This window comes from Lepidochelys kempii, chromosome 24, assembly GCF_965140285.1.
Source record: "Lepidochelys kempii isolate rLepKem1 chromosome 24, rLepKem1.hap1, whole genome shotgun sequence".
Classification (NCBI taxonomy): domain Eukaryota; kingdom Metazoa; phylum Chordata; order Testudines; family Cheloniidae; genus Lepidochelys; species Lepidochelys kempii.
In genome coordinates, this window is record NC_136403.1 from 8,803,495 (window position 1) to 8,825,810 (window position 22,316).

The 22,316-nt window shown below is 55.7% G+C and overlaps 2 protein-coding genes across 6 annotated transcripts in view; one reads left to right on the plus strand and one right to left on the minus strand.

Moving 5' to 3' along the window:
- Window positions 1-10,693, plus strand: part of LOC140902855 (unconventional myosin-Ie) — a 33,360-nt gene extending 22,667 nt beyond the window's left edge. For all 3 annotated transcript variants that reach the window (XM_073323426.2, XM_073323425.2, XM_073323427.2), the window contains exons 17-28: window positions 357-463; window positions 807-905; window positions 1,418-1,562; window positions 1,948-2,062; window positions 3,355-3,524; window positions 3,899-4,044; window positions 4,292-4,438; window positions 5,108-5,265; window positions 5,503-5,568; window positions 6,031-6,226; window positions 6,746-6,927; window positions 8,374-10,693. In XM_073323426.2, the coding sequence (XP_073179527.1) occupies window positions 357-463; window positions 807-905; window positions 1,418-1,562; window positions 1,948-2,062; window positions 3,355-3,524; window positions 3,899-4,044; window positions 4,292-4,438; window positions 5,108-5,265; window positions 5,503-5,568; window positions 6,031-6,226; window positions 6,746-6,927; window positions 8,374-8,450 (1,608 nt within the window). In that variant the 3' untranslated portion in view covers window positions 8,451-10,693. The remainder of the gene's footprint in view (window positions 1-356; window positions 464-806; window positions 906-1,417; window positions 1,563-1,947; window positions 2,063-3,354; window positions 3,525-3,898; window positions 4,045-4,291; window positions 4,439-5,107; window positions 5,266-5,502; window positions 5,569-6,030; window positions 6,227-6,745; window positions 6,928-8,373) is intronic.
- Window positions 10,537-22,316, minus strand: part of ZNF687 (zinc finger protein 687) — a 50,550-nt gene continuing 38,770 nt past the window's right edge. For all 3 annotated transcript variants that reach the window (XM_073323423.2, XM_073323421.2, XM_073323422.2), the window contains exons 3-9: window positions 21,658-21,836; window positions 19,441-19,617; window positions 17,063-17,225; window positions 15,967-16,266; window positions 15,486-15,598; window positions 14,843-14,984; window positions 10,537-14,160 (exon numbers count right to left, since the gene is read on the minus strand). In XM_073323423.2, coding sequence (XP_073179524.2) covers window positions 13,687-14,160; window positions 14,843-14,984; window positions 15,486-15,598; window positions 15,967-16,266; window positions 17,063-17,225; window positions 19,441-19,617; window positions 21,658-21,836 — 1,548 coding nt within the window. In that variant the 3' untranslated portion in view covers window positions 10,537-13,686. The remainder of the gene's footprint in view (window positions 14,161-14,842; window positions 14,985-15,485; window positions 15,599-15,966; window positions 16,267-17,062; window positions 17,226-19,440; window positions 19,618-21,657; window positions 21,837-22,316) is intronic.

Below are 22,316 nucleotides of genomic sequence, written 5' to 3' on the forward strand. Positions count from 1 at the left end.
TTTCATTGGACACAGGATGCCTAGCGTTGCCAGACTGTGGCCGCGCCCCACCCCAGAGCCAGCTGCGTTTCAGCGATCCCTGGCTGGGCCGTTTAGTAAGGGGGTGGGGTTTGAGAGATTGGACAGCAGATCTGAGCTTTATTTTCGTAGCAGTGGGATGTCTGTCATCATGGGGGTACTCCGGCCGCCCATCACCCTGGTATCTGAGTGCCTAACTTGGCAGCCGTATTAGCTGTGACCCCATTTAAAGGATGAAGGCAGGTGGGGGGTGGATGAAGGTGGGGAGTGTGGGGGGGGTCCAGTTACCATAGAGACCCTCTATCTTTTGGGGCTTAAGTTGATTTGTTCCTTTGAAGAAACAAGCGAATGACCTGGTGAGCACCCTGACGAAGTGTACCCCCCACTACATCCGCTGTATCAAACCCAACGAGACCAAGAGACCCCGCGACTGGGAGGAGAGCAGGTGGGGACCAGGGCCGGGGGCCGGGCTGCTCCGCCCTTCTCCCTTGGGCAGCTGTTGTCCCTGCCCTCTGCCCCCCAATCCCCTCACTCCCAGGCTTCGGCTGTTCCACCCTCAGCCCCTGGGGCGTTTCCCCTTCATTCCTTTCCAGACTGTTCCCTGCTCTATAGGGCCGGGCGGCCTCTCCGAGTGCCTCCAGCCCCCGGCTCAGGGGGTGGCTGGACCCCCATCTCCCTACATGGACGGGGTCTGCTGCCCAGCCAGGAGGAGACGGGTCGGGGAGCGGGGTGTCTGGTTACCCCTTCCTTGCTCAGACCTACCTGTCTCCCTCTCTGGCTTCCTCCAGGGTGAAGCACCAGGTGGAATACCTGGGCCTGCGGGAGAACATCCGGGTGCGCCGGGCCGGCTATGCCTACCGGCGGGTCTTCCAGAAATTCCTGCAGAGGTAGGAGCCGCCCTCCCCTGGGCAGGGGAGGAGACAGGGCACAAGCCTCCGTCCGTTGCCGCAGGCGCTAGGGGAAGGGGCGCCGGGCAGAGGAGCCGGGGTCCCCCCTAGCAGGGAACCGGGAGGGACGCAAGTATGAGCCCATGCTGCCGCAGGGGTCCCCCCGCCCGTGGCTGCTCCGTGTCAGCGGCGGCTGAGTCTGGGGCCCCTCAGCGCAGAGGCTTGTATGGTGGGCTTGGTTTGATCCCAGCGCCGGGGGCCAGCCCACGAGGCTGGTGGCTGCTCTGGTGGTCTCTGTGGTGCTGCGTGGGCTCAGCAGGGAGGCTCTGGTCCAGGAAACAAGCCGGGGGCAAGGCCAGGGTTTCCCTGCATCACACCCCATCTCGCTGGGTCCCCGGGGGCTGCCCCTGGAGGGCAGAATGCCAGCTGCTGCCTCTGGGAGACATCCCTCTGCAGCTCCTCCGGCCCGCTCGCTTACTGAGCCCCTAGGACAACCGCCCTCTCCCCCCCAGGTATGCCATCCTCACCCCCGAGACATGGCCGGCCTGGCGGGGGGACGAGAAGCAGGGCGTGGTGCACCTGCTACGTGCCGTCAACATGGACCCAGACCAGTACCAGCTGGGCCAGAGCAAGGTCTTCATCAAGGCCCCAGAGTCGGTGAGTCGGGGGGGGGGCAGTCCCTGGAGCTGGTGAGAGGGGGAGGGGGGCTGACCCCCTGAGTGGGCAGCGGGGGAGTCCCCAGGGTTGGTGAGTGGAGGGACCAATGGGGGGGGGCCCAGTCCCTGGAGCTGGTGAAGGGGGCTGACCTCCTGGGGACGGAGAGTCCCTGAAGCTGGTGAGCGGGGGGAGGGGAGAGGCCGATGGGGGCACTCCCTGGAGTTGTGGAGGGGACGGGCCCTGAAGTTGGTGAGTGGGATTGTCACTCTGCAGAGCAGGGGGCTGGCTCCCAGCTGGGGATTAGGGAGGCTGGGTCTGGCGTGCACGGCAGAAGGGGGGGGATCCCCTGGTAGCCCCCCTAAGCTGGTGCTCCCTGCCCCCACAGCTGTTCCTGCTGGAGGAGATGCGGGAGCGGCGTTACGACGGATACGCCCGGGTCATCCAGAAGGCCTGGCGCAAGCATGTGGCCGTGCGCAAGTACATCCGCATGAGGGAGGAAGGTGGGTCCCGCACCCCCCCTGCCCCCCCGATTGCCCAGCCCTGGGGAAAGCAGAATCCGGCCCGGCCACCTCCAGCTGTTGCGTAGATATCAGGTGTATGACAGTAGTGCCTAGAGGCCTGAATGGAGAGCAGAGTCCCAATGGGCCTGGCGCTGCACGGACACAGGCAGGAGCCAGTTCCTGCAGCTTGGCCCTCACGCACTGAATAGACCCAGGCTGGGAGAAAGGACGGAGCATTGCCCTCACTTTCCGGTTGGGGAAACTGAGGCCTGGAGCTGCGGTGCCCTGCCCAGGGTCGTCCCCATAAGCCCGTCCCTCCTTCTTTCTGCTCCTGCGGGTGGCAGCGAGCCTGAGGTTTCCCCACTGAGCGATGCAGCCATCCCCTCCATTGATCGCTGTCCCTGGGGGTGCACGCACACGTACACTGGCCTGGGGAAGCCGGCATGACCCCCGTGCTCTCAGGCTGGGGTAGAGGCGGCTCCTGTTGGTAAGGGACGGGCTCCAGGCGAACGGTTGCTGGGTGTACTGAGAGGGCCCATGCATGGGACAAAGGCAGAAGGGCTTGTCCATCCTAGGAAAACTGCCCCCCCCCCCGACACACTATTGCTGTCTAGATCAGTGATTGTGGAACAAAATTAGTCTGTCCGTCCGTTCCCCCCCCACCCCGCTGGACCGGGCAGGTCTCCAGGTCAGAGTCCAATTCTGGTGCCCACCCCTCGAGAAGGAGGTTAGTAAATTGGGGAGGGGCCAGAGAAGAGCCACGAGGAGGATTCAGGGATTAGAGTGAGAGACTCCAGGAGCTCAATCGATTTAGCTTAACAGAGAGGGATAAGGGGGGACTGGATCCCAGTCACTAATTACCTACCTGTCTTTAATAACGGGCTCTTCAATCTAGCAGAGAAAGGTCGAACACGCTCCAGGGGCTGGAAGCTGAAGCGAGCGTGGGTTTTTAGCCGTGAGAGGAATGAACCCTGGGATCAGTTTCCCCAGGGGCCGGGGGATTCGGTGTCGCCGACAGGTTTTCAATCCAGATTGGCCGTTGCTCTCTGAGCTCTGCTCTGGGAGTTAGCCGAGGGCAGGGCTCTGGCCGGTGGTCGGACTGGCTGGTCACCGTGGTCCCGTCTGGGACCGGAGTCCGGCACTTGGAATCCAGGCCCCGCCTCGCCCCAGAATCCGGCCCCGTGCGGACGAGGCCTGAGTCAGAGTCGGGGCGGAGGGAAGGGGCTACGCTCACCCCTCCCCCGCTCGTCAAGGTTTAACGAGGTCTGACTCCGAGTCTCCTCCTCCCAAAGCCTCCAACCTCCTGCTGAACAAGAAGGAGCGCCGGCCCAACAGCCTCAACCGCAACTTCGTGGGCGACTACATCGGGCTGGAGAACCGGCCCGAGCTGCGGCGCTTCGTGGGCCGGCGTGAGCGCGTGGACTTCGCCGACACCGTCACCAAGTACGACCGGCGCTTCAAGGTGAGCGCGGGGCCCCCCGGCTGCCCTCTCTGCTGCCCACGGCAGGACCGGTCTCTGCTTCCCCAGGGCCAGGCTCGGCTACCTCCAGCCTCCCTCTTCCTGCCTGTGGGCCGAGCTCTGCTCCCCCATTTCCTCTCAGCCCTGCCCCCCCCCCAGCCCCACGCGCTTGTCTCCATCCTACGCCAGGCCACGAGCCAATGGGTGCTGCCTCCCCACTCCCTCATGCCCCCCAGGCTCTGCTGGGCTTGCCCCACCTCCCCCTCAGCCCCACACGTTCCCTGCCCCACCTCCCCATGCCCCCGCTTGGCTCCCCACCATTGCGCCTGCCTCCCTCCAGTGGCCCCCCCCCGCTCAGCCCCTCTCCCCCCACGCAGACGGTGAAGCGGGACCTGATCCTGACGCCCCGGTTCCTCTACCTCATCGGGCGGGAGAAGGTGAAGCAGGGCCCCGAGAAGGGGACGATCAAGGAGGTGCTAAAGCGGCAGGTGGAGCTGGAGAAGATCCAGTCAGTGTCGCTGAGGTAGGAGCCCGTTGGCTGGCCTGGCAGGCCCGGTGCCCCCGGGGGCTGGTTCAGCCCGGCCCTCTCCCGGGTGCAGCGGGGGCTGGAGTCTGCTCTGCTTCATGCATCTCCCCTGCCCCGGGCGGGGCCGGTGCCCTGAGCTGTCCCTGGGCACCGCCCGCAGCTGGCCCCGGCCTCGGAGAGAGCCTGGTGGGGGCACCCCTGGTCTCGCGTCTGACACAGCCTCTGTTTCCCCCAACCCCGGCAGCACCTTGCAGGATGACTTCCTCATCGTCCACGGGCCGCAGTACGACAGCGTCCTGGAGTCCGTCTTCAAGACGGAGCTGCTGAGCCTGCTCTGTAAGCGCTACGAGGAGAGGACCCGCCGGCAGCTGACCGTGAAGTTCGGCAACCAGTGAGTCCACGCTGCCGCCAGCAGGGGGCCCCGCTGGGCAGAGCTGGCCCAGGCAGCGGTGTTTGGTTACTAGCAGGTTGCGAGGGGGGGCTGGGAGAACCCGGACTCCTGGGTTCCATTCTCAGCCCTAGGAAGGGAACTAGTCCTATGGACCATAGCCCCTTGCAGCCCTAGCCATGGACCATGACCCCATGGCGCTAGGCACTGTACAAACAGAGCAAAGAGACAGCTTCTGTCCCAAGAAGCTTACAGTCTAAAAATGGGGTCTAATTAAAGGAGGGAAGATAGTCGGGGCATGTCAGGACTCCTGGGTTCTATTGCCAGCTCTGGCAGGGGAGCGTGGTGTCATGGGTTAAAGCAGGGGGTTGGAGTCAGGATTCCTGGGTTCTATTCCTGCCCCTGGGTTGAGTGCAGGCCCCTGGTTCGAGATGGGGACTGGGTCTCACATGATCTTCCAACTCACCTTTGTGATATGCTGCTGGTTGCTTGGTACCAGTACCAAGGGCTGCCTGGATCCAAAGCCACAAAACTTCCTCGAGCCGGTGCCTGGCTCCCTGTCTCCCTCCCCGTGCTCAGGCCCCTGTGGTGTTGTGCTGAGCCCAGTGCTTTCCCTCTTGCTTATCTCAACCTCCGATTTCTCAGCTGATTTCTCTCTCCCTCCTCCCCCAGGCTGGAGTTCAAGGTCAAGAAGGACGGCTGGGGCCCCTGGGGGGCAGCAGGCTCCCGCCAGGTCCAGTTCCAGATTTGCCAGGGCGATGTGGCGCTGCGTCGGAACAATGGGAAGGTGCTGATCGTCAGCATCGGGCCCGGGCTGCCCAGAAACGCCCGTGAGTGTCTGCGGGCAGCGGGGAACAGGCTGCAAGGAGCAAGCCCTAGCTGCTGGCTTTCTCCTTCGGCCCTGGGGAAACCTGCCCGGAGGGGGCAGAGTCCCGTTGTGGATGGGACTTGATCTCGATCAGACAGAGCTCTGGGCAAGATGCTGCAGGGCACAGCCCTGCCCTGTAGGGAGGGAGCTGAGGGAGGCCAGCACAAGGGAGGGCTAATCACAGTCGTTCCCACTGCAGGACCCACGCGGAGGGACACCAGGAAGAGCAGCAGTATCCCCGGCCGGAACTACCCCCCTGCGGCAGGTACAAGGCTCCTCTTGCAGCATGGGGGTGGGCTGGGGGGGAGCGCTGGGGCAGATGAATCCAAAGCATCCCATCGCCCCACGGCGGGGGGGAGGGGAAGAGAAGATATGGCCACAGGATGCCTCCGTCAACTTGCCCATAGGGCCAGCTCAGCTGCTTTCCAGGGGGGCCTACAGACACACACACACTGCCACCCCCAAGAGCTGGACTTTGCCCAGGGCCATGTATTCAAGGCTATGGGGGCACATCCTCCCCTTGGTCAGTGATGGCTGCTTGTATGGCACAGGAAGGGTTAATAGAGGTTGGGAGGTCCAGATTCAGCATAGGAAGCCCCAGGACGTGCCAGAAATGAAAGGGTTAATACACATACACACACTTGCAGGCTGGCCTCTGTGTTCCAGATGCAGGATGCCTGGGTTCCTTCGGCTCCAAGTGATTCTTCCCCGCACCCTTCCTTTCCAGGCAGAGAGAAGAGTGACGCCAGCCGGCGCAGCGGCCCCGGGTCCCGGCCCCCTCTCCAGCACCGTCTCTCTGTCGCCCGCCAGGGCAGCATGGAGCAGCCCACCCTGCCCAGACATGGAGCCAGCCCCAGGGCCAAAGCCTTACCTGCCCAGCTCAACCTAGACTTCATGAATGTGCCGGATCAGGGCGCGGCCGGGTAAGTGCCCAGGGTCACCTCGCGGGGCTCTGGCCCTCTAAGGGTTAACCCCAGCTGCCCCGGACAAGCAGCAGCCTCCCCCCAGATGCCCCAGCCTGGCAGTGGAAGCCAGTGGCGCAGGGAGACTCCAGCCCCGAATGCCTCCCGCTCCCCTTTCCTCTAGTCAAACCAGGTGCCTGAGCTCAGCAGCCCCCTGCCTGGCCCAGCTGTGGCCTTTTCCTGAGCTGTGTTTTTGGCTTCCCCTAGCACCCGCTAGATGGCAGCCTCACAGAGCTGGGCTGGGCTAGTCCAGTCCAGAAGGGACGGGAGAGGCGCTGCCTTTCCCCTTGCTGGTGCTAGGCAGGGGTGCTCAGCCTGGGGCTGCCTGGGAGTCCCCGATCCTGCCCCCGGCGCGAGCCCTGGTTCCTAAGGGCCCTGCTGCAGGAATGCTCTGCCGGAGCACCTGTGGGTTTAAAGCACGAGCCCAGGCCTGATCCTGCCCGGGTCCTGCAGGCTGATCGCTTCCTCCCTTCAACTTAGCTGGCAGCGGAGGCTCTCGAAAGAAGCCAAGCCTGTCCCTGGAGGCGGCCGAGCCAAACCCAAACCCAAGCCAAAGCCCCAGCCGCGCCTGCCCCAGTGCCGCGCCCTCTACGCCTACGATGCCCAGGACACAGACGAGCTCAGCTTCAACGCTGACGAATACATTGAAATCATTAGAGAAGGTAAGCAGCCACCCCCCGCCTGCTCACCCCTCCTCCAGCACTGGGTTGTACTCCTCCAAGGGAGTGTGGGTGAGTGGTTAGAATAAGGGCAGAGGAGGGGTGTGACTAGGCTGGCACAAAGGGGATTTGGAGCCCGGACTCCGGCCTCCAAATCCCAATGTCTCACCCACCTGGCTTAGGGCGTTGATCTTGACCTACAGCCCCAGTGGTTAGGGTAACGGACGTGCCTTCCCGGAAGGGGCAGCCCAGGCACAGGAGGGCTCTGGGCCTCCTCAATTTGTCAGTGCGAAGAGATGCTGCCCAACAAGGTTAAAACACACCCCAGCGAGAACTTTGCCCGTCCTGGGAGCACAGGTAGCTTAGAGCCCTCGGCCCCGCACCCTCACCGCTGCATGGGCCAAGCTAAGGAAGGGACGGGCAGACGCCAGCCCCCCAGCAATGCCATGCTGAAGAGAGGGGTTTGCATGCCCAAGCAGCTGGCCTGGTGCTGTCTGACAGGCCCCAACTCGGGCACCCAGGAATTTCAGCTGCAAGCCTTCTCCTGGCGTTTGGTGCCTAAGCCAGGTCAGCCCCATGCCAAGCAGCTGCCAGGCTCTCTGTTGTGCAGGCCCTGCTGTGAGAGAGGCCTCCCCTGCTCCAGCGTGTTAGGGCTCTGAGCAGTGGCTAGCGGATACTCCTGGGCCTAGGCCGTTACACTGCAGCTTTGAAAAACATCAGAGGTACTTGTGGCACCTTAGAGACTAACCAATTTATTTGAGCATGAGCTTTCGTGAGCTACAGCTCACTTCATCAGATGCATTCCACGGTATGCATCCAATGAAGTGAGCTGTAGCTCACGAAAGCTCACGCTCAAATAAATTGGTTAGTCTCTAAGGTGCCACAAGTACTCCTTTTCTTTTTGCAAAGAGAGACTAACACGGCTGTTACTCTGAAACCTATCAGAGGTGCCTACAGCTGATGCCACTAAGGATCTGGGCCTGACCAGCTGGGACCCTGCCCTTGTGCACTAAGTGCTGGATGTAGCTCTTAAAGCTCTGCTGGACCATTATGATGATCTAGGCCGAGCTCCTGGGTAACACAACTCAAGTCATGCTAGGCCCAAATTCCTGTTTGAACTAGAGCATAGTGTTTAGATCCCTCAGGGTTCAAAACATGCAGCTTGCTTCCAGCTGCTGGCTCTCCTCCTGTCTTTCGCTACAGGGTTAGAGGTGCCTACTATCAGCAATCTCTCCCCAGGCTGTACCCGCAGCCTGAGCACTGTGGTGAGTGTAAATCACTACCAGGCTGCCTGGGTAGCATTTTATCTGTACTTCACACTGTGCCAAGCACCAGCTCTTGGTATAACATGGCAGCAGCTGCTGCCCCATCATGTTTTTGAGACCAGCTCTTGGTACAACTCTCTGTACAGCCAGCCGTGACTGCTGCCTGCTTTCTTTTCCTTTTCAGACCCCTCAGGCTGGTGGCAGGGCAGGATACGGGGGAAAGAAGGGTTGTTCCCAGGGAACTACGTGGAAAAGCTCTGATGGCCGTGCCAACTTTATTGCTCCGATTCTGACCTGGGAACCTAGGAGGGAAGAGATATGTCTGCAGGACCCAAAGGGGAACAGCATCAATCAGCCTTGCTCCTGGATTATACATTGCTGCAGGGCTCGATTGAGGCCACTAATTTAAAGCAATTGAGTGGGAGGACGACGACTGGATCATGTTGAGAGCTCTCTTCCTCTGAGGTCTTAGCCCTCCCATCAGCGTTTTGTCTTTCTTCTGCTCTGGGGTGCACGGCGGAGGAGGCAGGTAAGCCTGCCTGTCCTCCTGACTGAGGAGCACCTTGGCAGGCATTGGGCATCTCTTCTCAGGAACCAGCACCCACTGCTTGGACTCAGCGGGACAAGACCAGCTTCACGGTCTTGTTGTGCAGGGTAAAAAAAAAAAAAGTCTCCTTCCTCAACTGTATAAAAAGAATAAATTGATAGTTTATTTTCTACACTAACCTCTGTGCTGCTTTCAAAAACAGCTGCAGATTTTTAACTCATAGATGAACATCGATGAGGCTTGCTCGCTTTGTTGGTATTCATTGGCTCCCATTTTATGCTGGAACTGGAGAGCCAAACCTTCTCAACTGTTATTGGACAAGGCCAGCAGGCTGCCTGGCTACCTTAAAGCGATTTCCTTGAAACCCTACAATTCCTCTTCGTTAATAGTTACTACTGAAGAAAAACTACCAGGTAATCAAGTGCGCCATTTTGGCAGGCACACGAGGACACAGGAAACTCATCGAAGAGCAGGTTTCCCGGGTTAAGTTCAGCTGATGTGGTGTGTTTTTTACCTTACCCAGCAGGGAGGTGTCCCCTCCATCCCTTGGAAGACTCAGATGCTCCTAAAACCCTAGGTAAATAGTGGAATGAGTTTTCCCTTCAAACAAAGGCAACAGCAAGTGGATGGCAGAACTGGCCGGTTCAGTAACAGAAGAGCTCCAAGTCCCTGACACTAAAAGGGCCTATGCTGAAGCCCATGTCAGGGGAAATGGACACTGCCACAGCCATGTGTGTTTTAAAAGGCAGTATTGTTCTCATCTCATCATTTCCTCTTTGCTGAGACTGCAGGGAGCTTCTTCCCCAAGTGTTTGCTTTGAAGTGTCCAGCCGCCCATTCAAGTTTCCTACCCCGTTATGTGTCTGAAAGAGAGACTTTAACGAGCCTCTTCCTCAGCTCAGTCCCGGACAGCATAAATCCTCTAGTTTTGTCTATGCTGTAAAAACCAAAGACAGCAGCTTGTAGACGTTCCGACAACGTCTCCCTCCGCCTCCCGGCAATAAAGTGCTGTCTAAAGGAACCTGCACCACCTTTCATCCAGCTTCATACACAACCTGTCCCAGCCCTCTGGGACCACATCTATCGACTACATTCGGCCATGCAGACAGTGCAAATGCCACATACCTGGGTTAAAGGGGGAAGTTTCAAAAAAACCCTGCAATTAGAGTCTTTAACAGCTCAGCTGAGCCTTGCCCTGGTGACGAAAGTCAGCGTAATTGCTCTGCAGCTGGCGATGCACCAGGCGTTCAAATCCAATTTCCACTAGATCAACAGTAATAGCATAGAGGGAACGCTGGCCTTCATAGCAAGCTGCTGTGCTAGCCCTTAAAAAGCACACCTACTTTCTTGCAGGCAAGTTTATCCCTCCTTTTACTGTACTGCACTGGGAGATCCTGCAGCCTGTACAAAAAGATGCAATTTTTAAACCCTTATTGCCAGGCAAATATGGTCTTTGCAAGATTACCGTGTTGCCATCAGATAACTCACTACATAAGAACCTGGAGGGATGTTAAGAGGTAAGACTGTCCCCCACTCTATGCCTTAATACAACACAAACTAAGCCACTGTGGCCGTGAGCCATTTGGTACCCAGGCCATGTGACACACACCAGACAGGGGTATAACCACATTTCGACCTAGAACCGGCTGCAGAACCAGGCCCCCAAACAAACTCCACTGAACATGACTGTCTCTAGTTAAAACTGTGGCAACCATTTAATTAACACAATGTACAGCAGAAGTTAAACCACTAAAAGTTTTAATTGCATTATTACTACAAGAATAAAGAATACCTGAGAGCCTTTTGCAGTGCCCATATTTTTAATGTAGCATAATCATCAGTTCACAAACCCCCTCTAAAAACAAAATGCAGTCACTTTTTTTAAAAACAGAAGTCAATCTAAAGGCACTGAAGTGCATGGGAAATAAAATCACCAAAGATTACAAAGCAATTTGTTTATCTTCTTCTCTAAAACTGTAGAAACTTTAGGTTCGTCTATATTATTGAACAGCATTTACACTTTCACAGCTCCAAGCGAATACATTTTTTTTAAAAAAAAGTGTAGGGTTTTTCGGGGTGGGGGTGGGAGAAGAAACAGTTAAGACAAAGCAAAAAACTGGGAGGAAATTTAAAATATGTAGTTACCTTCATTTCAGCTTGGTTACTCTTGCCAGTGGAACTTAATGGCTTACACACAGTTACCACTCCACTGCTGACCGTGACGGAAAGCAGGTTGTAACAACAAGCGTTGGGAATATTGGATTGCAGGTTTATACAGTGAAAGGTTTGAGGTTTTTAAAAACCCCACATGCTGCTGCATAAACATGCAGTTGGATCCAAAAAAAATTGTTTACTATGAATTAAAAAACAACCACCGCCGCATTTGTTCCTTTCAACCAAACCGTCTTCGGAGGGGGGAAGAAAGTTTATCCCATTGAACTTAAAACCAGCAAATCCTTGTTCCTAAACAAGAAAAAATAAATCACAACAGTAGCTCTTTTTTAGTGTATGTTACAGGACTTTTTACAGTTTCAGAGTTATTCACCATGAAAAAAAAAACCCCAAAGTTACCGAAATAATTGCTCACACAACACCCTAATTGAAGCACAGAAGCCAAAGCAACAAACGAAACAAGTTGAAATCGTTTTTCCAAACGTGATTTAAGGATGCAGCCATTTGCACAAATTTTGAAAATTCTCGTGGATGCTGCTGCAGTAAGGACAGTCCAAAGCTGCTATTAAGATGCGTCCGAGCCCCTGCCTTGGCTGTGATCTTGGTCATGGGGTCTAGGAATGTGCTATCGGTGACGTGGTAGGTGCTGCACTGGCAGATGAGGGACCCAGAACCCAAAGTGTGGGGGGGGGGAGGGGGGGAGAGAGAGAAGAGATGAAAGCTGAACCCAAAGGGTGAGTTTCAGGGCAGTGCTTGCTCTGATCAATGGACGTGGCCTGGAGTGGGGTTTTCCCTGCAGATCTTGGATCGAGGCCCTGCAGAGGTTGCAATGCCAGCTGCCATGATTTAAGTGTGTACCGGTACAACAGGCAAAGCCCACCGCTGCAGCCAACGGGCCTGTGTGTGCATATGAAAGCATCTAAGTTAATTTAAGAACTGAATTCTGCATAATTTTTTTTTAAAAGAGGGTTTGGTTTCCCCTTCTGCTTCTAACAAAGCACGTTCTCTTACCCTCTAAGTTACCCTGGTTATTTACAACCAGCTGGGACTTTAAGGATGTGGTAGGTTGGAAAACCCTGGCAGAGGTCCTTTGAACAGACTCTCTCAACTCCCTTGGATTCAAGATCCAAGTTCTCCTGGCAGCCCCAAGCAAGGAAATGGGGTTGCTACCCTCTTCTGTTACCAGATTCTGGGCAAACAGCATTTCCAAGCAGTAGCAGAGATCAGGGGCCCATGGAGTTCCACCTCATCCCACCGATAAGATTAAAGCCCAGCTCTCAACCAACAAGACCTGGGGGAAGGGGGGTCCGGGTGCATCCTTTTGGGTGCCGATTCTCTCCCTCCCCTCCCCAAAATAAAATCCCCACCTGCAACAAAATCTCTGTTTTTGATCAACTGTTCTTTGACCCTCACAGCTGTAAAGAGATTTAGTATTTGCTGATAACTTGGTTCATTTTTTGGTAAAGAGAGAAGAGCTCACAAGCAGAGACCATTACAAACGCTAGCAAGGGGGTGGGGGAAAACTTAATCAGGACGAATCACCCCTCTGTGGTTTCGAGGGATGGCCTTGGGAGGTAGGCAAGGATCAAACTAAACTGTTTCTGGCTTCTCAGACACCCTTTATATAGTACATGCAGGGTTAACTGCACTGCTCTGGCTCTCGGTCCATTTCCCTGCCAGACCTCACTTCCTGAGGTTATTGCTTTCATTTTCAAGACACAAACACACACACACACACACACACACACACACAGAGTTGTGCAGCTCTGCTTGTCACCTGCAGCTTAATAGCCAAATGTTTCCTTTTAAATTCAGGCCACTTGCAGCCGTCAACCCTGTACAGATATTTCAGTTAGTACAAAACCCAGAATCGCATTAAGTTAGTGCAAGTGAACCTGTGAAGAGGATTCATGACACATGCATTCAGTGGGTGAATATAGTTAGTGAACAAACCACGAAAACTCGGATCGATGCTGTCAGTTAAGATCCCAGGCAACTACCCGAGAGTCAGGTCAAGATTTCTTCCCGGAGCTCCAGATGAAAATACAAAATAAGCAACACTACTTAAAAAAAAAAAAAAAAAAAGAAAAAAAGAAACCCCCAAAAGTTGGATCCTGCTGTGAACATCCCAGCCAGTCCCCTATCCTGGGCAGCGGCTGGGGGCTTCCCCCACATCAGCGCTCCTGGAGAGAAAGGACTCCCTTCGGACAAGTCCGAATGCGGCAGAGGCATGCTCCCAGTAAACGGGGGAAGCTCCCACCAGAAAGAGCAGAAACAGGGCTCAGGAAAGGTGTGACATCCTGGCACCGGAGCCCTGCCCTCTGAGCTGGGAGACAGCTCCCTGGGCTACAGACCACGCTGGGTAGGGACGACTAACTTCCCTGATCCAATGAGGGGAAGCCACCGCCCTCGACAATCTGAACACGTGCTTACATACAGAGCGGGCCGCATCCCTTGTTATCATTCAGAGCAGCATACGAACCGTTTGCTTGCCTGTGTAGTCTCGGAGCTAGGCTAGACCTGTTGCTTCCCTACGCTGTAAACCAGCCCAATTCCCCACCTCGCGTTGGGCTCAGCCGGGCCAGCAACCGAGAGAAGCCAGAGAGCGGATCCGTCCGACATTCCTCTAGGTTTATAAATAAGGATCTCGTTTCTCTTCACAGCTTACATATCCAACCTACGTTCTGAAACGGTGCACAGAGAGGGGAGGCCCAGCTGGGAGCCGGCCCTACGAGCTCTGTGCAGAGATTATATACACACACTGCCCTCTCCCTCGCACCTAGTTCTCGGGGCTCACGTTCTGCCTGGCTCTGATGAAGGCCATGCCATGGGTGCGGAAGTGCGTCTTCAGGTTGAGCTGAGTGTCAAAGCACTTCCCGCACACCTTGCACACGAGTTTACCGTCGGCCGAGCGCTGGGCCCCTCCCTCGTGGCCGCTGCGGTGGCTGGGCTCCTCCACCTCCCCCGCCCCCTTCTTCTTCTTGTGGGTGATGAAGCGGTGGCGGTTGAGAGAGACCTGGGAGGTGAAGCAGAGGCCGCACTCCCGGCACTGGTGGGAGCTCTCGTCTGTCCTGTGCTGGGGGATGTGCTCCTGGAACTCGGCCGCGCTGCAAGCCACGTAGCCACACTTGCGGCAGCGGAAGGGGGCTTTGCGGTCCACCTTGGGGTTCTTGGAAGGTGGCGTGGTGCTGTCCGGCTCCTCGCTACACGAATCGCCCTCGTCCGAGGAGAGCTTCCGCTTCCTGCTGGACACCTGGGGGGAGGAGTTTGGAGAGGCTTGACCCCTAACGCTGGGCAGGGCCTGGGCCCTGTGTGCTTAAACTGCCTGTGCCAGACAAAGGCCTGCCCCACGCGTGGCGGGGGACAGGAGCAGCTCCAAGGAGCTCAGACAAGATGATCCTTTGGCTCCCTTCTAGCCGCAAGATCTCTGGCTGGATGAAAATCCCAACACAGGATCAGCCAGCCCTGGCAGCGGACTCAGCCCCGCCCGCATCCGCTCCTTGGCCTAAATACACTCACGCCACAGCCTCCACTCTGAAGCGCAGCCGCCCTGGCTTCCCTGCTGCCGCCGGCCTTTCAAGCCTACCAGTCAGACAGGAGACCGCCAGCCAAAAGCCAGGGCGCCGCACAAAGCAGCGCTGGCAATTCAGCTGGGGCCGGGCCAGGATTCATGCACTAGCAGGAACGGTGCTGAGGGAGGAGTCCCATAGCCGTCCTGCTAGCGCCCAGTGACCTTCTACCTCTGTAAAACCCCCCTGGAGATGAGATTCTTTGCTTCCTGCCCTGCCCTATTGCACTACGTTGCTGTGGGTTGTTCTAATGGCAGCCATGTTCCCCCCGAGAAGTGGCTGCATTGATTGTAAGTTATTTTAACCCCTCCGCCCCCACTCTCTCACAGCTGCGAGCGTCCATCCTTGCAGCCATCGGCCCTGTACCTGCAAGCTTCCGGGTCCCATCCGGGCAATGACGACCTCTTGGCTCTTGGTCTGGTCGGTCACCTTTATCCCGTGCCGCACCTGAATGTGCTTCTCCAGGATCAGCCGGCTGCTGAAGGTGCGTTTGCCTTCGGTGCAGTACCTGGGAGGGACCAGAGCCAGGGAGGGAATGAGGCTCCCCGGCACCTCGCCCACTGGAGGTGGAGGTGAACAACAGACGACCCCTAGACCTGGTCTACTGCTTCCATCTCAAAGCGCTTTGTGGGCGTCAAGCCCACTTCCCACAGGGAAACTGGCTTGGAGAGGTGAGGTTACCTACCCAGAGGTCACACAGTAAGGCAGTGGCAAAACCAGGCCTAGAACCCAGGAGTCCCAACTCCTAGTCCCCTGTTCTAACCACTACAGCACACTCTCTCCCCAACAGCAGGGCAGGAAACTCAGGAGAGACCCACCCAGTGCCCCAGTCAGACCCCTTCTGGAGCTGAGACTAGATCCCCAGGAGTCCGAGCTCCCCACCTCCCCCAGCTCTGACAGTCTTGCGGACTGCATGAACACCTCCCACCCCGAGCTTCGGATGGAAGGGAGGGGTGAGCTAGTTCGCTTTCACCCCTCGAAACCAGAAGGCACGGAGGCTGCTCGGTACCGGCAGGGATAGACTCGCTTGATCCCCTCGTGGTTCACTCGCACATGTCTCCGGAGGCTGGGGGCGGAGCAAAACGAACGCTCGCACAGACGACACGGGAACTTCTTCACTGACTGGAAGAAGCAAGAGAACAGGTCATGCCACATGCCCTGCCATTGTGTCAACTCATTCTCGAGATGGCCCCTTCTCCCATTGCATGGCGCTTTTATTGGGTGAGGAAACTGAGGCACAGAAAATGGGTCGCTTGCCAAGGTGATGCAGCAAGTCAGGAACAGAACCAGGAGACCCAACTCTCCTGCTGTAACCATTAGACAACACAGCCTGCCCCAGCCAGGAACGGACCCCAGGAATCCCAATCTGCAGGCCTCTGTTCTGTACAATATACAAAACACTGCCTTCCCTACCACCTCAGTGTTCCAACAGGGCCAGGTTCCCAGTGGATAAACTCCACCAGCTCAGTCGCCCTGGGATTCCTTCTTACCTTCCCGTGATCCTTCTTCATGTGTGACACATACTCGTCTCTCTCCGGGAACCAGGAGTGACACATCCCGCACGTCCAGCCGCTGCTTTTCGACTTGCTCGCATCCGTCTTGCGCTGAAAGCGGGTCCGCTTTGCCTTGCGCAGCTCTGGGGAGCTGGGTGGCTCGTCTTCCTCCGAGGATGAGGACGAGGACTCAGATATCTTGGAGACCGGTGCTTCCACGGGCTCCTCCTTGGGGGTGAGCAGGGCGACCGGCTTCTTGGTGAGATCCTCCTTGGGTTTCTGTGGCTGGTGAGTGTTCTGTAAGACACAGACAGGGGCATCAGCCTGACAAGGCTCGGATCCGGGTTCCGGCAGCAGCCCATGCCATGCAGTGATCCCGGGGGGAAGGCAAGCCAGGCTTCCCCCAACTCTGCCATGCTGGAGAGGACAGACATGTTTTCCCCCTTCCCCTCTAAGGGGATCAGCTTGCATCTGGAAGCCTGAGACTCCCATTAGCCCCACACAAGTCGGCAGCTACGCTCTGGGATGGGGAAAGGCAAGAGGTGGACAAGTCAGTGAGAGCGAGAGCATTCCTAGCACTGCACGAGATGGCAGCGTCACTCAGTGGCCCTGATCAGGGCACCCCTGTGCTAGACAGACACGTACAGACAACGAAGAGGCAGTCCTTGTCCCAAAGAACTAATCATCTATGAACGTACTGGAAAGGGCTAGCCTGACAAATACTAAAACCAGTTACACAGGCCTCTAGGGACCAGCACACAGATACAGGCCTGAGCCGGTTCACAGGCCAATCCCAGTGCAGGTAGCGTCCCGCTAAAGAGAGCTGAACACATCCGGGCACCAACACACTGCCCTGCCAGACGGAGAACGTCCAGGCTAGGCCTGTGGAAAGCTGGGTCTTCAGTGAACAGCAGCATTGTGGCAGCTCCGCAACATGGTTACGACCATCCCCACTTTACATGTGGGGAAACTGAGGCACGGGGAGAGAGTGACTTGCTCAAGGACAGAGGGTGTCAGGGAATAGCGCTCGGGGGGGTTCCTACTCAGATCTCACCTACCTCTCTAGTAAACGGGGCCCCAGTGCCTGACTCACCTTCAGATGTTCCAGCATGGTGCGTTTCTGGGCGAAGAGCAGCGGGCAGTCAGGACACTTAAAAACGCTGACCCTCTGGTTGAGCAGGTGTTGGTCAAAGTGAGAGGAGAGCAGGGGCTTGTGGGTAAAGACTGTGTCACACATTGCACATTTGTAAATCATCCTGAAAATTGGGGGCGGGGGGGGGAGGAGAGAGAAGAGGAGAGGCGGGTTAGAAATAATCAATGTAAGTTTCTCTGAATTTGGTTCAAACATGAAAGCCCCCCAAGGAATATTATTTACATACTAGGGGCCAGCTGAGATCAGGGCCCCGTAATGCTAGGTGCTGTATAGACAGTGCCTGTCCCAAAGGGCTGACAATCTAAGACAGAGTCAGAGCGGAAGTGACTTGCCCAAGGTCACCCAGCTACTCAGTGGCAGAGGTGGGGATAGAATTTGGGTCTCCAAGTCCTGGGCCAACATCCTGCCCACCAGGCCACGCTGCTCATTAAAGATAATTCAACCTCTTGAGTTGTTTCCCTAATCTCAGCAGCACACTGGAGGATGGCGGACACTGTGTGCTTCCAAAGGGAAGCACAGATCCAACTGACCTACCCTGAGGAAAGTTTCAGATTATTTTTAGCTCCTCTGATGGAGGGCAGCAGAGTGCTGGGTAGGGAGAGAGACTCTCTAACAGAGTTCTTATCTAGCACCTTTCATCCAAGGATCTCAAAGCACTTTCTTCTCGTTACCACTCAACCTCCAAGCCCTGACGTATTTAGACCCATTTTACAGACAGAGCCACAAAAAAGCTAAAGTTGAGTGGCTGCCTTGGGCCACCCGCAAGTGACTTGGGGCTTGTCTACACTGGAAACAGTACAGCGCCACCAGTGTGTTAGGATATAGATCTTTAGGCCTGTCTGTAAAGGCCTCTACTCTAATTTAGGTGTATTCTTATCACTTAGCTAGTTCTAGAGGTGTAAATAACTAGGTAAGAATCAAAATCACTGTCTGCTGGTGTAAGGGCCTTCTCTTACTGTGACAGTCTGAGACCCTGTTCTTAGGCTAAGGCCTTTGGCTAAGCAGCAGAGGCAGCCATAAGCTGGGAAGCGACCGGTCACATCCTCACATCCCAAACCAGTCACATTGAAAGAAGGTGCTATTGGGCTGTTAGGATACAATCCTGTCCTGATAATGCCTATCGCCTCCAGAGAAAGGGAAGTGCCTAGAAGATGTAAAAGGAAACTTAGTTTGATAGCATCCTGTCTGGCAAGAACTCACTTATCAATAGCTGGGATGTGAAATCCTCATTTCTTTGTTGTTCTATCACTGTAGTCCCCATTTCCCTATTGTTTGTCTGTATAGTCTGTCTGGTTCTGTGATTGTTTCTGTCTGCTGTATAATTAATTTTGCTGGGTGTAAACTAATTAAGGTGGTGGGATATAATTGGTTAAATAATCATGTTAGGATTGGTTAAGGTATAGCTAAGCAGAACTCAAGTTTTACTATATAGTCTGCTATAGTAGGAGAGGTGATGTTAGTCAGGAATCAGGAAGTGAGTGGGGAAAATGGGAACAGGGAATGGGGGGGTAAATTGGAATCATGTTTTGCTAAGGGGGAATGGGAACAGGGACACAGGTAAGGATCTGTGGTGTCAGAGCTCGGAAGGGGGAACACTAAGGAAGGAAACTGGAATCATGCTTGCTAAAAGTTCACCCCAATAAACATTGAATTGTTTGCATCTTTGGACTTTGGGTATTGTTGCTCTCTGTTCATGTGAGAAGGACCAGGGAAGTAAGCGGGTGAAGGAATAAGCCCCCTAACACAGTGCTTCAGTGTAGATCCTCCCTACAGCGACAAGAGGACTCGTAGTTAATCTGCATCTCGGAGAGGTGGTAGCTAGGTGGACAGAAGAATTCTTCCATAGCTCTTGCACTGTCTACACTGGGGTCAGGTCAGCTTAACTACATAGCTCAGTAATGTGGATTTTTCACACCCCTGAGCACTATAGCTGGGTTGACCTAACTTTTGAGTGTGGACCTGATCTTAGGGGTAGAAACAGAACCCAGGAGTCCTGTGCTGTAAACTCAAGAGCTGCTGCCGCTCTCCAGATCAGGCTGAGCACTGTCTAGTTTTGCAAAACACACCGTGGGCTCTTTAATGACAAGTTGTCAGGGCCTTTGGTTTTCCCTCCCGTCTGACAGGCAGCGGCCTGAACAGCACAGTGCTCCTAGCGACTAGCTACTGTACTTATTGAGGAACGGTCTTTCCTCCATTCCCTCCCGGAGCACCAGAGAGTTTTCCTCAGAAGTTTCCCCACTCCAGCTATTGACCGGGTGGGACCCGGGGTCTGCTCCCCAGATCCCAGCTCGCGGTGGTACCCGGATGAGGTTACTTACTTGGACTGCTGATTGCTGAACCCCGGGTGCTGCGTGTAGATATGAGCATGGGCGCTCGGGGCCGACTTGAACGCCATGGGGCAGATCGGGCACTTGTGGAAAACCTCGCAGTGCGAGGTCTGGATGTGGGACTTAATTGAATTCACCCCTCCGAACACCACGGCGCAACTGGGGCACCTGGAAGCAAGAACACACGGTAAGGAGGCAGGAATAGGTCTGGGACTCCCCTCCCGCACCCCCTCCCCCCCGTACCAGTGAGCAAAGATGGCCCACGCTGGGCTATGCGCTGGCAGAGTTCAAAGCAGGCTTAGTGGAATGTGCCCAGTTGGAATTCCTTTGCCACTTTCTAGAGGCAAGTGCATCTGCTGCTCTTTGGTCCACCTCTCCCCCCGACCCGGATTTTAGCCCTTCGGTGGGGGTCACTGTCTAATGGTTAACAGAGTAAGAGCAGGGGACAGCTACTCAGTACAGTCAGCTAATGCATTCCTATCTGATCACTGTGCTTACAGAGGAACCCGAAGAGATACACAGGGGCGGGATCAAAATCAGCTCTGCTGGGAGTGAGACATGTGGCCCTACAGGCAGAGAGAGACTTTCAAGACAAAAGCAGTCGAACAGATTTCTACTTGGAAACGATCGGACGAATACAGGGACGTTCCCACAAGCTGCTTGTCTGCAGCCAGCTGCACTTCTCTGCTGCGAGATCTCTGCCCCAGAGAGCCTGCGTTACTGCCCAGGAATGGGCTGACTCACTAGAGCATTTTGGATCCTTCCTGCAGGGTACAGGAAACTGTTCAAAGAGGGAGAGAGCAGGAAACAGCACCAGTTCTGAGTTCTGCTGAAGATAATTGATGTGCATGGAATAAAAATACCACCTATTTCTCAGACAGTGCTTTCCTCAAACCGCTTCACAATCTGTAACGTATTTTTAAGAACGGCCCGACTGGGTCAGACCAAGGGTCCATCTAGCCCAGCATCCCATTTCCAACAGTGGCCAGGGCCAGGTGCTTCAAAGTCAATGAACAGTACAGGGCAATTATCAAATGATCCATCCCCTGTCGTCCAGTCCCAGCTTCTGGCAGTTGAAGGTTTAGGAACACCCAGGGCAGGGGGTTGCATCCCTGACCACCTTGGCTAACAGTTGTTGATGGACCTATCCTCCAGGAACTTATCTAGTTCTTTTTTGAACCCAGTCAGATTTTTGCCTTCACAACATCCCCCTGCAATGAGTTCCACAGGTTAACTACGCATTGTGTGAAGTTCTTCCTTATGTTTGTTTTAAACTTGCCGTCTACCCTCAGAACACCCCTGTGAGGCAAGGCAGGGCAGGGCTATTCACCATATTGTACAGATGGGCCACAGAGGCTGACTTGGCCAAGGTCACACAAGGGGTTTTGTGGCAGAACAGGGAACTGAACAGGTCTAGAGTCCTAACCGCTGGAGCATCCTTCTCCTAGCTGCTGGCAACAGGAGACCGGCTGGCAATCCTGGATCCAGAAGGCCTCTTTATTAACAGGCCAGGTGCACCACGGGATGAGTCAGGTTCCTGCCAACAGTCGGCCTGCCGTGGTGTCTCAGCCCTGACCCAGAAGGGCCAGGCTCCACCACCATTCACTCCTTGGCCTCTGTTGAGATTGATAATCCCAGGGGCCAGTTTGTGCCAGTTAAGACAGTGGGGCATGCTGTGGACATCTGCCCAGAAAGAACTGGGATGAGCCTCACCCCATCCCTCCAAACCCCCTAATTTCACATGGCCACCAGCCATCACACGTTTCAGTTACAGCCAACCAGGGATGGATTTGAACTGCTCACCTAGGAGCTCTTGCCCCTTCTTACAGCAACAGGAAAATTCTTCATCAGCAGTTGAACGGATGACAGCCCAAAGAAGGAAGCAAAGCTGATAGTTCATCCTCCACTTTGCACCAGTGACCGAGCCAAGCAGAAAGAATCTGCACGGAAACCTTTCCCTGTGGCATCTGCCCCCCAAAGCCTGTGTCATCGGGCTAGCCCCGTGCTTCTCAACTTAACCTGACTGGGACCCCTCCAGGCTACTCCTACCTAGCTGGGACCGAGTCAGGACCCATCCCCAGCCCTGCGGGAAGGCCAGGGTGATCACAAGCCCCTGATACCGGTTTATGCTGCCAAAGTTGAGACCCGCGTAGCTCCTGGTGTCATGTAATGAGAAGCTGAAAGCATGGCAGAACTGCAGCGTCGTACCTGTACCCCACCCTCCTGGAGAAATGCAGGCAGGCCTCCTTCAGGTGGGCCTCGAAGTTCGCCAAGAGGAAGTTCCCGCCGCACTCAGGGCACACGTGAGGGGGTCGGTTTTTGTGCATCCGTTGATGAGCGTTAAAGCTGCAAGGATTGGGCATCATCATGGGACAGGTCGTGCACACCTGGGGGGCGGGGGAGAAAAGCAAGCACAGGTCACGTGAGCGTCCATCGCACGGCACCTCCTGCTGCCACCGACTTCACTAGGTTGTACAAGAGCAACACACTGGCCACATGTCCCCTTCCCTCCTGGCTCTATTCCTAGCCCCAGGAAAGCCTGTAAACATCTAACCAAGCCCAACGTATGGTAGAAAGAAGCGGTGGGTGCGTGGTTGAATTAGGCCTGCACAAGTTTTGATTTTACAAAGAGGGGGCTGTTTTTAAACTGTTTTCCAACCCAGCACAGGCAGGCAAGGGTTAGTATCATGATAGCGCCTAGAGCAGGGGTGGCCAGCCTGAGAAGGAGCCAGAATTTACCAATGAACATTGCCAAAGAGCCACAGTAATATATCAGCAGCCCCCCAGCAGTCCCCCGCAGCGCCTCCTGCCCACCAGCAGCCCCGCCAATCCGCACCTCCCCCTCCCTCCCAATCAGCTGTTCCATC